The following is a 14,195-nucleotide window of genomic DNA, read 5'->3' on the forward strand; positions in this document are numbered from 1 at the left end:
CTGGAGTGATGATGGAAAAGGTTGCATTTAACAGATGTATACCAACTTTTTCTGCATCTTTACGTTTTTAAGCACATCAGGCACACTGCAGACGACTGCCCTGCAGGTGCGAGATATCCTGACGTCCAATGAATTCTTGGTATATGACAATGTTGTCCATTAAGCTTCCCTAGGCTGTATCAGCACTTTAAAACCAGAGCCTCTAGACCTCAGCTGAGCGAGCCTCCTATAGCTATTTAGGAGAGCAGAGAGTTGGGCTAGGTTGAAATTCATACTAAAAAGTCTCCATGGAGACAAGAAACGGAGACATGTTTTCCTTGGCTTGTCCACATGTCTCCACGCAACCTTTTTCAATATCCCCTTTAAGTCCCCAGGGGCATGCTATGGACCTCAATGGGAAAACAAACTCTGGTCAAAGTGACGTGTGGGATGCATCCAGGTGATTTTGGAATCCACCGGGGATGTCTGCATGGCCTGTTGTGACATCACATGGATATCCACAGGACATTGCATTGTTGTTGGGTGCTTATGGGATGGAAACTAGGTTTGAAATTCCAGTGACTAAAATCTTGTTACCTAAACAAGAAGCTGATCACAGATATGAGAAATGTTTACGTTTTGGTACCTACTGTGCAAGAGTAAAACAGTAAAAGATTTCATTTGCTGCTGCACCTGACAAACCGATCAAGTAGTACAGGATGTTGAGGACCATATCCCATTGTTGGCTTCATTATAAGTTATTACTGCTCTGGAACTGGTAGGTGCACACCAACACCAACCACAAGAGGACAATTGCAGAAGCACAAGGCCTACTAGCATAATGTGCACAGTTAGCATGAGGGCTATAAATGAGACAGTTGATGTTTAATTATGGCCTGTCACAAAATACCAGACACTAAGCCGGTTATGTTGTGTAGGTGATGCTTTATCTGAAGACTGACTGTATGCTCATCTATGGCCATTTTGTTTCTTAGTTGCGATCCAATAAACAATGAAGATGAGACCACTGCTAGTACTAGAAAATAACAGGAAAACAAAAGAAGTCCATGCCAGCAACAATTAAGGTGCCTAATGAGCATCTCGCAAGGACGTGTGGCTTGCGCTTGTCATTTCAGCAGTCATCATATCCTAACATACAAAGCAAGAGAGACAGCCAATTGCAGGCTCTTCCAGAGGATGCAAATTAGGCACCTAATGTACCTGCATTCCCTCCGCATAACACCAACTTATTGCAACAGTGCACTGATGTCAAACATTATCATTTAGCAGCACAAAGTACTCCTACCGAACACAAATACTATGTGGTTCTATATAATATGAGTCTCATTTGACAGGCAAGATAGAGAACAGCACTCAGAGTTTATTGTCATAGTCTTGACTTGGCAATGTGAATGCAACAACAAACAAAAAACAAATGCAATGTCTAATGAAATGAGCTTTGGTTTCTTTTAGCTCAGCCACAGTCCGGAGATTCCTTCTCGGGATAGACAGTGTTGAACATGTCCGCCAGCATGTGACTCGGGATCTCAGAGCCTCGGACCTTGATGGTGTAGCAGGCGTTCTCCACCTTGCGCAAGCTTTGGCACAGCGTCCACACCTTCCGGCTCATATCACGGCCGGCCGTGTTCCCAAAGGTGAGGAAAGCCGCGTACATGTCGCGCAGGAAGGAACAAAGCATGAATGGCTCTTCCAGGTTTCCTTGGCCCACAGCGTTGATGCACTTGCGCATCAGCTCGCCAGTCAGGTCGCCTATACCGAGCATGTAGTCCAAGGGAGTAATCTCGAGAGAAAAGGTGGCTGGCGGGTTCTCCCCTGCTGACGTAGGTTCAGCAGCTGCAGTATCACTTTCAGGTTCCTGTTTTGCGTGGGAAAACAGGAAGCCACAAGTTTTGTGTCAACTTTTCTGCACCCAGACATAGCGTCAGAGTTTATGAGGCAACATAGACAACGCGCACGTTGAAAGCTTCCATAGGTTAACAGCACAAGCTTCAATAATTATAGGGATGAAGAGAAATCTTAGTCTGACTAACGCTTCAACGAGAGGACCTGCTTTTATCTGGGCTCAGATAAAAACTAGTCATTTTGTCAATGTTTTTGGTCAGTTGACGGAGGCTCCTCTTCCTCCTTTTTATTCAAACAGTCTTCTCTTCTGCTTTGGGCTAGTTGGTGTGACAAGTGGAACAGCAGCACACAGAGAAATAAAGATAAACCTGCAGAAGAAATGATGAGAAAGTGCAGCATTTCGATGCTTCTCGCGCACTCTTGCAATCTGTGTGTACACAATGCACGTGCCTACCAGAAGTGAAAGAAATCGTACTGGAGCGAGCGTTCCCAAGTAGGGAACTGGGCAATTAAAGCAGATACAGCCTCCCTTGTGATGCTGGTACAACAAAAAAGTAATGACATGTTTTACCATTATCATTTAATGTGCTAAACTGGGCAGGTGGGTGTTTTAGACTGATTAAAGGGAGTCACTTCAGTCTTGCTCTCTGCTTTAAATGGCCAAATTAAACATAATGTACTATGCTGTATGCTTTCATCTGATCTGTGTCTGTATTCAGCGATATTACGCTTGCTTGCTTTGAACAAGCTTATTTCACGTACCTGTACAGACGTGTCCTTGGACGTCTTAAAGACGCCCATGGGAGATTACTAACCGCTTCAGCTGTACAGTAGGTCACTAAAGCAGCTTTACAGTTAACTCTGATAAAATAATCTTTGAGCTTAAAAAATATTTTTGTTTTTCAAACTGCAACAAGTCAAAAGCAGTGAAAATGTCTTCAAATGTTGCCTTTCCCACTAGTAACAGGATACACCCTTTTCCAGTTTGTAGATGGCTATTTTTTTTTCTTCTCAACTTTATCGCTGAACCTAAAGGGTCCCAAAGGTGGTTCAGAAAGCGGCTCTAAAGTGCGCGCATTATGTACAGCACAAGCAATCGAGAGTTCATGTCACGCCCAGGACCTCAAAAATGAGCTGATAATGTATGACATATTCGAAACTCCTCACACTTGCAGCTCCCGGCACCTGCGGTGCCAGGCTTTCGTACAATTAGCGCTCATCGAATGAGGTGAACAGTTCCACTACAAACAAGCCAGTGGCTGAGGCAGAAACATTTTTCAAAATCTTCACGACGAAATACACCATACTGTATTTCTCTGTACTAACCGTAATGCAACACTTGAATACAACGCCACATCATTATGATGCTTTGTTTACTGAGCACCATGTTATGTAATGACTAGGGGTATGCGAGTACAGAAATTCGAGAATACCAATAAAATGCAACTATGGGAAAAAAAAATGTCTTCGAATGTCGAATTCAATACGGAATATCTTATCAGCGAAAAACAAATAAATAAAGCAAACATAGTTCCTCATGTTTCTTTTAGGATTCAAATGGTATCTGCAATAAGATCAAACTAGAACTGCGCAGGAGCATATGCCGTAATGAAAAGTCCAGCATAAATTTCATACAGAACTCCATATACCAGTTTTTCTACGGTAAGGACCTGCATGACGTAATAAAAAACCCAGTATAAATTTTATATAGGACCCCATGTATCAGTTCCTTTTACGGGAAGGAACTGCGTGACGTAATGAAAAATCCAGTATAAATTTTATACAGGACTCTATGTACCAGTTTTTTCTATGTGGAGGACATACGTAATGAAAATTCCAGTATAACTTTTATACAGGACTCCATATACGAGTTTTTTTCTACAGGAAGGACCTGCACGAAATCTGTCATGTTGCTGCTGAATACAGTAAGCTCTCATTAATTCTGTCTTCAAAGAGGCAGAATAACAGTCCGAATCAACCGAAAGCTCGAATTATCGAATGGACCTGAAAACACTGCTGAAAACAGTTTGCATCACAGTAATTTTATCTGGTGAACACCTGCATGATGGTTGTTTGCAGTCGAGATAAAACCGAAGTGAGAATAATGTTTTTTTCCCCCTGTTTCGTCAAGTGTCAAGGGAAGGTCCCTCTTCGCAAAACGGCCCTGCAGCGTCTGTGCATAATTCACATTGCAGCAAAGTGCACAGTGCAAAGAAACAATGGTGAATTCGAAAATTTGGAATATCAGTTCCACAAATATGAATCGAATTACAATTACATTCAATTCGAATATTTGAAATTTTGTATATTAACACACTCTTAGTAACGACTCATCTGGAAATCTCGTTCTTTTTAAACCTAGTTCTTGGCAGACATCTACGGAAGCCGCAGCACTATGACGCGACCAAAGGGGCAAAATTCATAGAAGCAAAATTGATGCGGCAGAGACGTAAGAAAATGGTGGCCGATGCGTAAGAGCTGAGGCGTAATATGCGTAAAAGGTGCTTATATAAGAGACGCATAAGAACGACTCGTAAAAGCCTCGGCCCAGCGTGAAATCTGCTTTTCTTTTTTTACGGCTTCCTATGGCACATAATTTGAGAGGGAAGAAGAGGACAGTCATCATTTAATCACCGATAGCTTAGGTGTTGCACAAGCTAGATAGATATTTTTTGTAGGAGAATGATGCATTTCTGTAGCCCTTTAGGAAAGCAGTAATAGCAATAGGCTTCCTTTAAAAACGGAACAGAAATTATTTGCAGAACATATGTTTGTAAGCCTCTGCACAGTTTAAGCTATAAAAAAAATCTTTACATCTTTCTTGATCTGGCTAATAATACATGTCATTACATTTCAACTACATAGACATATATTATGGTCTCTAGTCTTTATCAAGGCTACAAGAGGACAAACCACTATGAGTCACCCTTTCATTATATGCAAGCCATAATTTGCTTGACAATCAAAACGCCTCAAAGCTGCAGCGTTATATCTAATGGCCTATCCCAATGCTGAGAGTAGAATACTATCTTTAGATGGAGACAACATAGCTTCAAATCAATTATTTACTATGCAACATAGTACAAGGCACTGCACTAGTTTTCATCATGTTCACTGATCGGTGATGTGCGTCACTGTCATCAAGGCGAACATGAACACTGTCCCGCTACAACCACTAAATAAAACGTATTTGCAAAAAAAAAAACAACAACAACAACCACTGCAGTTTATTCAAAGAGACACCAAGATCACCCCACTGCAGAATGCATGCATGCTGTTCAATGTTCTGACCTCATCCGTATACAATGAATCGCATGAGGAAGGCTGTCACTATACATCTATGCCTTTTTTTTTTGTTACACCACTTGCAAATGCCCATATGGCAGGAGTAATGATGGAGTGTGTATGATGTGTCAACTCCTGTGCAGCACATTTACAGGTAACGTGTTTATGCGTTCTTGCTGCGAATGCTGTACCACGCATCTCTGGCTTTAGCTTCCTGCGCATGCGCCATGTTCCAACAATGACAGTATCCTTCGGCTGTGTCTACGAGCAAGTCCCGAGAGCATTCTTAAAGTGCCAGCATAGAAGGGCCTCGGGAATACACTCTAACGTATGGTGTGGTTTCGCACTCATCTTTCAATCACGTGTAGCCCGATTGCCCAGGTCAGAGATAAATAAAATTTTAAATCCACGTGGACTAAGTTCAATTTTTTGGCAAGAAATTTTGTCGTGATCTTAAATATCGGTTTCGTTCCGAATCTGTATCTGGTTGTCGGAAGGTGCTTTTTTTCTTTATAATTCTTCACTTTCATCCTCATACTACATTGCACAAAAATTTCGTGCCAATTTCTAGCAACGCTGACGTTGTTAGCATAGCACTAAGTGAAAGCTAATCACTAGCTGAATGAGTGTCCTTTGCGCAAGCTTCTAGACCTGTATATCAGGTGACAGCTTGGAACTGGGGGAATCTATTAATGAAAAAACACTTCCTGCCTCATGAATAATGTCATAAGAGTATGTCACTATTAGCTGCGGACAGGATATGTGGACAAAGCGTATTCATATTCTGCCATCAATAAATAATAAGAAAAGAGTTCCTTGCACACGGGGAACCACTATCCTTCAGTGTCCCAGGCGAGCACGCTAACCGCTACACTATGCAGACTTCATGTGAACGTATCCGTAATTCTCCCCATCTAACGCAAGGACGCTGGACGCTGTTGAGGAAAAGAAAAAAAAAAAAAAAAAGGTAAGGCTGATGAAAGTATGTAGCTAAAAAATGAGAAAGTCAAAAACACAAAAACAAAATGAGAAAACATTAAAAACACTCATAAGAAGTAAAGTATGTAAAGTAAAATAAAAGTAAACTTGCACAAGTCGGATAAGCAACAAAAGGCCCAGAACTCTCGTGCGCTCCAGGAATTTTATTCTGCAAGAGTCGCTTGCTTGCTGCTGTTGTTGCTGCAACATACCATTTTTTTACGTACACGTGCGTATGCACATGCATGTGCGGGATGGGGTGGACAGATGGACAGAGGAAGGTGAAAAGAGACATTAAATGTGTACCTGCATTATATGCAAAATTTTACATTCAAAGGAACAAACCAGAAGCCCAGTTTGACGTGCTATTGTCACTTTTCTCAACAAGGTCATCTATTGCAACATAACTTGCCAGAGACACATGTACCAGGAGTGCATTCGTAGCACTTGTCAAAGAAGTCGAATCGCAACTGACAAAAGACACAGATGGGCTAGCAATGATAAAACAGTGCTGCTGTCTACTACGTACCTCAGGTTGTTCCTCAAAGACAAGGGCTTTGTGAATATCATCCAATGTGATTAGGTGGCCGTCTTTAATGTAGTGAAAGAAGGTCACAGCCTCCACATACTCCTGAACACCTGCGGATAAGCAAAAAGAGCACTATTACTCATTTAAAAATTGTGCTTAGTTCTTGTTGTTGCACTTCGGGACCTGAATTGCCTGAACACAGGAAAGCCCACACCTGATGGAGCGAGGGCCCTGGTATGAGAATGGTGTGTCCTTTTACTGTTTTGCAAATCCATAGTTTTACAGCAACAGGTTTTGTATGAATAGTTTTATCTCTGCATCTGTGTTTTTCTTTAAGCCTGCACTCAATAGCACATTACTATGACACTTATTTGTATTGTTTTGTAGTATACGCACTTTATAGGCTCTTTGTTGTCCATTGTAATGACTGCATACTTGCCGTTATCACATTTTCTAGCACTGATTGTTTTCTCTTTTGTCTTCGGTCATGTAACGACTCTTCAATATGACAGTGTCAGTATCAACAAACAAACAATAAGACAGGTCTTAAAAGGTTCAACACAGACAGCTTGGAAAAAGTTAATGAAACTGAAAAGACTGGAACGAATGACACTCTCATACACACCAGGTGAAAAAGCCCTCAGGTAAAGATAGTAGCTCTGTCCTCTCAGCTCCATGGCAATTTCCCTCAGGGCTGACGTGTTGAGGTCACATATCTTACGGTTGGCTTCGGCGAGTATCTTGTCTTTATCCTCATTTCTAAAAAGTGAAAGAAGAAGATGTGCATCTATGGATGAGTTGGGTTAACCATACTTTCCTTGGAAACAGGCTACGCTATTCGCTCTCCGTCTTGTTCAACTTTTTCAAGAGCCATTCATTGCTTTGGTTGGAAACAGATACTTTCATGCTTAACTAAGCGGAGAGGCAGGGCAAGACAGAGCATACAACACAGCACAATGAATCGGTACCCAAGCTATTAAAAAACATTTTCAGCCCTGTTCATGCCTCAAGAAAGCCAGTTCATTAGTTGTTTGATGCACAGCACCAAGGATAAATTTTCTATAGACACGTACAAAATTTTACATACAAGTGTCACAATAGTTAGAAACTGCAACTCAAAAATAAGAAGATTTTTCGGGCAAACAGTCAAGGGATCGTGAAATCAGTTCCCGTTTCAAACATAGCACAAGTTACTCCTCAAAAAAGATTTATATGGTTACTGGTGGAAAAATATGTATGCGTGAAAATAGTGGTCAACATTTTACCCCACCCATTTTCAGACAAATGTTGTACACCATGTTTGCTGGTTCACATACAAAGAAACCATATTTGCAACGTGAAGAATGCTAAATTTGCCTGAACAGAGAAAAAACTGCAAGGTGTAACACATTCTCGGAAAAAGAAAATATATATATACTGCTAGTTCGCAATGCATACAAATGCAAGTAAAAAAGGGCACTGACTTGTTCAGTGAAAAAAAGGAGCTGAAGAAATGAAAAAAAAAAAAAAAGAAAGGAAGGAAGGGTATCTGGCATAAAATGAGGTTAAGATGGTCAAGATGAAAACATTGGCTGGGCTGCCCTCGACCCTTGTTTGGTTTCCAAAAAATTGAGAGAACATTTAAGCTCTGCCTTTCAGGGTATGACACAACAGCATAAATGGCCAGATCCTCATTCAAGTGCACTTTTAAAACCATTCATTTGACTATTGATCCATTAATTTGTGCCTCTAGCATCTTGCACATTTTTTTTTCAACAGACAGCACAAGCTATACGTGAAAAATTACCCAACAAAGATATAAACCCCCTTAACTAAGCTATATGAACGTGCTAGTGTGGCCAAAGGAACCACGTCTGACTCTGAATGAAAGATTGCCGAAGGGTTCAATTCACTTCACCCTACCTCTGAACTGAGAAGTCAGAATTGACAGCAGCTGCAAAATGAGCAATGCCACATGGTCATGTGACGTCGCACAACCTAAAGACAAAAAAGGGTTCAACACTGCTGAACCGAATGTGGAGCGAAAGCATTAGCTGCGGGTGTTGTTACTGTTGGCCTCTTGAAAGATGGCTCATACCCACCACGAGGGATTAGCCAGGGTGAGGTGTTGTCCACAAACTCAATTACAAGCATAAGCTTGTCGCAAAGCGAGATTGTAAAGAATTATAAGAATGCAGCTATTAGAATCGTGAAGATAAAAAAAGCAAAAAAACAACCATAACAATTTTGATTTTTTTTTGCGGGTGACGAGCGTTCTTCTTCCTCTTCTTCTTTGCGTTCGCATTATTCTTTGTAGTCTCTTTTTCTTCTCGTAGCTACGCTACTTCACGACGTAGCTGCGGCCACCCGAGGTGTCGCTTTGGCTGTCGTAGTGTTGCTTTCGCAACAAAAATCAACACCCAGCAATGTCAGCTGCCAGCTATCACCCTCAAAAAGCCATGCCTTGATTTTTCACTCACAATGCTGATGCCTGTAATGCTGACGCCAGATTTCCTGGACAACGGTGCCTTTAATGCTACAGCGTTAAAATCTGGGGAGACACACAACCTCGGCTCTACCTTGAAGGGTATAACACAAAAGCAAACCAAATTATGCGAAGCACTCCCTGACACAGACATAAACCATCGCTGCAACAGAGCCATGCGAACATGTGTGCGGCCTAGTTCAGTGTCTGACTTTGGTTTCAAAGGAACCAGTGGGTTCAATTCCATCTCTCCCACCTACCAGAAAAGAACTGTCCGAGCTCAATCGGTCACATCATTCGGTCTTGTGATGTCACACAAACCACCAGTGCCCTCCAACCATGTCACCTGTCAACTACCAACTGCAAGAGGCATGCTTTTGATTTTCAGCTTACAACACTCTACAACAGCTTACAAAACTATATGCATCCAGTCATAGCGGCCGCCATATTCGGGACAGAAATGAAGACAATGTTCTGCTAAACCGCTTATCGCCATTCGGTTCCGGCACACTGTCGAAACTAGCCTCAGCACCATAAAGATGGCACCCGTGACGTGGCGTGAAAACTGCGCCTCCAGGCAACACAAACTAACCTTATAATGCGATGAAGTAGAAAGATTATGCGCTTGCTTTCAATGGTCACATCACGGCCAAGCTTCACAAGACGCTCGTAACGGTCGTAGCGGTCATCCAGCTCCAACTGAAAAGCCCTGAACATCTTGACGACTGGCAGGGACTCGTCCACACCGGAGTCGCGCTTCTCATCCTGGTTGCGCCTGTCCTCATGGTGCCGTCTGTCATCGTGCTTTCGCTGCCTGTTTCGTGAGGACCAATGTCCGCCCCTGTCGTGACCTAGTATAGGGTAACAATAAATATGGTTTGTTTTTTCAAGGCACAGTGAGCCAGTTTTACCAGCTATGCTCTTACTCACAGCAATCAATCTATGCGCTAAACGATGCAAATCAGGAAAAGTATAAAATGCATAGCTACTTAAAAGAGGAAGTGGCGAAAAAGCAGCCTGGCCGGCTAGCTCGCGGGGATATTCAAGACCAGTACTTCTCAAGCTACTGGAATAAGCGGAGTTCAAGCTTTGCACATCAACTGACGGCACTTGTCCTGATTTATATTGTTCGAACAGTATTTTAAGGCTAGCCGGCTTTCTTTGAAACCGAAGCATGCCCCTTTTACACAAGTAATTAAAGCTTTTTACCGGCATAACTTAACGGCTGAGCAACAAGCAGCGAACGCGAAAACACGCAAAAATATTTCACGCACCCTATTCGAATACAAATGCAGAACACACTTGCCTCTCGTATGATGACCTTTTTCATGTGTCTTGCCTTCCCCTGTCATGGTTGCAACCAAAAGGTTTTGATCTAAAGCTGTTGCAAATTCTCCGGGATATGCCTAGGAAAAAGAACGCGTCCCTCCTTCCAAAACAAATGCAGCAAATGCGGCTCCGTCAAAATAAGCAAGGGGCAATGGGTTTGTTTTGACGGGCCCAAAACTAGTGCCGCTAGCCATGGAGCTGTTGCTCGATGTGACGGCAATCTCCCGGTTTTAGATATAAATTCATATTATACATGGTTCTTGCATGACTCCGTATATTTCAGTCCAGCAACGGGCTTGCATACATTTCGGGCTGACTCAGAAGCCTCCCTCAGTGCTTAGCCAAGCTAAACCATCACTTAATTTTTCTTTCTTTTTTCTTTTTTGAGATATGTGACCATGGAGGTGTGTAGGTGTGTATGCCAAGCTGACCAAGCCGTAGGTCAGCTGGCGGAGAAATGTCACCTGCGTCTTTGCGGAAGCGGGAAGTCTTGCATAGGTTATCGGCCGTTGCTGTGCAAATAAACGTCTTTTCTATGGAGAAATAGTGTTCGCCGGACGATAGTACGTGTTCGACTGATACATCGGCCTAGCAGTCGGTCAAAGTGCAACAGGTGCGCGGATGCTACCTGCCGCATGATCAGAATTCCTGATGAATGGATAGATTGCTGCATTGGCCTTGAATGTCCTCGATGGCTGCATGAAGCCGAGATTCTTTGGTGCGAGTGTTCTGTTCTGCTCGGAACAGCTGTCTGCGGTGCGCATATGCTCATGGAACGACCTCACTAGCACACATTATTTTTAGCCGGTGTGTAGCCGTCTGCTGCACTCGCAAACTCGCACGAGACCGTCACCTTGGCTGCTTTGGCACGCTCATCAGCGAACGCCAGTCGATGCGCGCTTAGCTCTCTGGCCCGCAATGTATCGCGCTTGGGTTAGCGGCGCACTCTAATCTAGACGCGCAGATGCGCTATCGAAAAGGCGTACGCAATCACATTCAAGCATTCCCTGTCGTTGGTAGGTTGTGGTTTTGCGTTGCTGAATACTTTCCGGTGCTCGTATACTTGCTGCTCAAGCTTGGCGAAATCTTTACGACTCGTGCGGACACCGCTGACGTATGTGTGACTTCTCGCAGGCGTGAACCATGCAGCCGCTATTACCGCGGTGCTGTCGTGCCTTGTTGCTTCTGGGGTTCGCGACGTGCGCTACCGCGCGGCGTCCGAACATCGTCGTGCTCTTGGCGGACGACCTCGGATACGGCGACGTGGGCTGCTTCGGCAACGACACCATCTCGACGCCGAACATTGACAGGTACGCGCGAAGAGTTGTTTCATCTCTTTTACTACTTTTACCATCCCCAGTATCGAATGCTTGGCTACTCATCTTGGCTGTTTCATGCGCCGCATACAGCAGCAAGGGAACTCAAACTACATATATGGACTCCAGCACTGACCCCTAACTATATCTTTATTCATTCAACCCCGCGCAAATTATGAGAAGCCACAATCATCTAAGTGTATGACTGGCAGAAATAAAGAAGGCGTGTCATGCCACAATCTCTTACATGAGGAAGTTTACTAGATGATTGCTTGTGTATTGTCATGTGATGTCTGCCTATACATTTGTGTATGGTTCAGTGACTGAAGGTAGTTAGTAGTTGAAACTACTTTATGCTTTTTTTATTCCTTGCCTCTTAATTGTGTGCTTCTGTGTCGCGCATTTAAGTCGAGCGTATGTCATTTTGCTGGAACCAGTTTCATAATAGCAATGGTAATACAACTGTGTACCGTGGGGAAAAGGTAGAAAGAAATGCAATTTCCAATGATAATTGAAACAAAGAATGGTGGTCTGCTGATAGAATTACTTCACCCATGGCCTTGCAATGCCAACGACAACATTAGTTCTGTCACTTCTGAATTAAAAAGGGCAACACAGGACGAGCGCTGACTCAATTAGTTGAGAGTCAGCGACTTATCCTGTGTCGTCTTTTCTTTAGTCCCCGTCTTTTCTCGCGCTGTTTGATGTGGTGGATCGATACCAAATCTCCCCATTCGCTCTACTTGTTCTACATGCTATTCTCACTTGCTCTCCAGGTTGGCAGAGAATGGAGCCATCCTCACTCAACATACAGCAGCCGCAGCCGTTTGCACACCAAGCAGGGCGGCTTTGCTCACAGGGAGGTACCCAGTGCGTTCAGGCAAGTTGTATTGTTGGCTTAAATTGGACTCTTGGGCTAGTTAGGACAGGTTGACTACTGGGCTAGTTGAGACTGTCGGGCTACTCAGAACAGGTTCATTATTAGGACTGGTGAGCTTCTGATCATATGTTTGTCGGGCTAGATGGAGTGTTGAGCCAGTTCGGTCAGGTGTACTACTGATCTAGTTGGAACTTTTGGATGTGTTAAGACGTGGTTATTGTTGGGCAAGCTGGGGATTTTGGCCTACTCTTTTGACAAGATTGTGTAGACTGTCCAGTGATGAGGATGCGACAAAGGAAAACCACTGGAGTACTGTCTTGCAGCTAGTTTTTGGTGTGTCATCCAGGCATTATTTTATAAATGTCAAGCAGCACAGAACAGCAAAAAAAAAAAAAAAGAAAAAAAAAAAAAGAGAAATAAACAACACAAGAACCACATTACTGTCACAATAAATGTGTCCACAATAATAAAGCACTAGCGACAGCCTTGTCCTTTGCCTTTGAGTGCAGTTCGTTTTCACTGGCTTACCAGATGGGTGAAATTGACCAGTAGTCAGTAGACTGACTAGTAGTAAATTGTTAGTAGTCCGTTAAGCTAGGCAGCCCATAGGCATATTTGGAGCTGACCAAAAGGGTAACGCATAGCGCTCGATTAAGCATTAGCCAAGTTGATGTGGACAAACGATTTGCAAAAGGAGCCGGCAGAAAAGAGCCATTAACGCTCTTTTGTCATGCTTAAGTGACCTCCAAATTTCTTTATTGTTCTAATTTGAGACTTGAGAAGTGAAAAAATAAAACAAATTGTATATAAAGGGATTTCTTGAATAAAAGAATTGTCTAGATCACCACGTACGTTTCGAGCAGCCATTTCACGAACTGGAAATGGCGTGTCAATTTTAGTGCATCGCAGCATAATAGCATAGGGGGGTTAATGCCCACAGTTTTCAAATGCCTGCTCTCTACTGCTGGATGGCTGCTGCCATCCGTTATACTGGCTGCATTCAGCGAATTTTGTGCTTGGAAGATTTCTCACCCGTGATGCATTCTCCAGGCATGGAAAGCTACTTCAAGAACAAGGTGTTCATAATAGTTGCGGCAAGCGGCGGACTGCCTCAGAATGAGACGACATTCGCTAGCATTCTTCAGCAGCAAGGTTACGCTACAGGGTACATAGGTAAGCGTGACAATGGCAGTTTTTCTTATATAGAACTTTTTCTCTGATTTGGTTACCAGAAGGGTGAATGTTACGTTCAGTAGCCTTATTTTTATGCAACAGGCAAAATTGTGTGCACACAAAAGTGCTTTTATCATATTTGTAGTCAATCAATAGGCTGCAGTCAACAAGTATGTACAAAGTAAACTAATCTCTTGATTACCCCCAGTAAAAGAAAAAAAAAGAGTGGCATCAGCATGTGCCCTCAAGTCAACTCATACATCATCTGAACTTCCCCTTTCTTCTTCTTGCAAGTGTTGCGAGCGTAGAAATTTGTGAAGGAAGCATTTTTTAAGCGTGATACCTTTCTGTTCTCATTTCTTTGTTGAGGAACCCTTGCTTGGAATATGTGCGTTCTTG

General features: G+C 43.0%; 2 protein-coding genes across 3 annotated transcripts in view; one reads left to right on the top strand and one right to left on the bottom strand.

Annotated features, from left to right (window-relative positions):
- Positions 1–1,340: 1,340 nt before the first annotated feature.
- On the bottom strand, positions 1,341–10,587 carry Trax (Translin associated factor X). Its single transcript, XM_084582057.1, has 5 exons — positions 10,405–10,587; positions 9,691–9,949; positions 7,260–7,393; positions 6,635–6,744; positions 1,341–1,855 (listed from the first exon to the last, which is right to left on the bottom strand). The coding sequence occupies exons 1-5, from the start codon at positions 10,448–10,450 to the stop codon at positions 1,454–1,456; spliced, it is 951 nt and encodes a 316-aa protein (XP_084438183.1). The 5' UTR covers positions 10,451–10,587; the 3' UTR covers positions 1,341–1,453.
- A 96-nt stretch (positions 10,588–10,683) lies between these two features.
- The window catches only part of LOC146175664 (steryl-sulfatase-like), a 13,068-nt gene continuing 9,556 nt past the window's right edge, over positions 10,684–14,195 (top strand). Inside the window, exons 1-4 of one of the 2 annotated variants that reach the window (XM_084582055.1) lie at positions 10,684–11,443; positions 11,562–11,737; positions 12,520–12,623; positions 13,674–13,796. In XM_084582055.1, the coding sequence (XP_084438181.1) occupies positions 11,571–11,737; positions 12,520–12,623; positions 13,674–13,796 (394 nt within the window). In that variant the 5' untranslated portion in view covers positions 10,684–11,443; positions 11,562–11,570. The remainder of the gene's footprint in view (positions 11,444–11,561; positions 11,738–12,519; positions 12,624–13,673; positions 13,797–14,195) is intronic. The other variant, XM_084582056.1, reaches the window with a different exon arrangement.

This window comes from Amblyomma maculatum, chromosome 10 (assembly GCF_055883805.1).
Source record: "Amblyomma maculatum isolate TAMU_Amacu chromosome 10, ASM5588380v1, whole genome shotgun sequence".
NCBI classification, from domain to species: Eukaryota; Metazoa; Arthropoda; class Arachnida; order Ixodida; family Ixodidae; genus Amblyomma; species Amblyomma maculatum.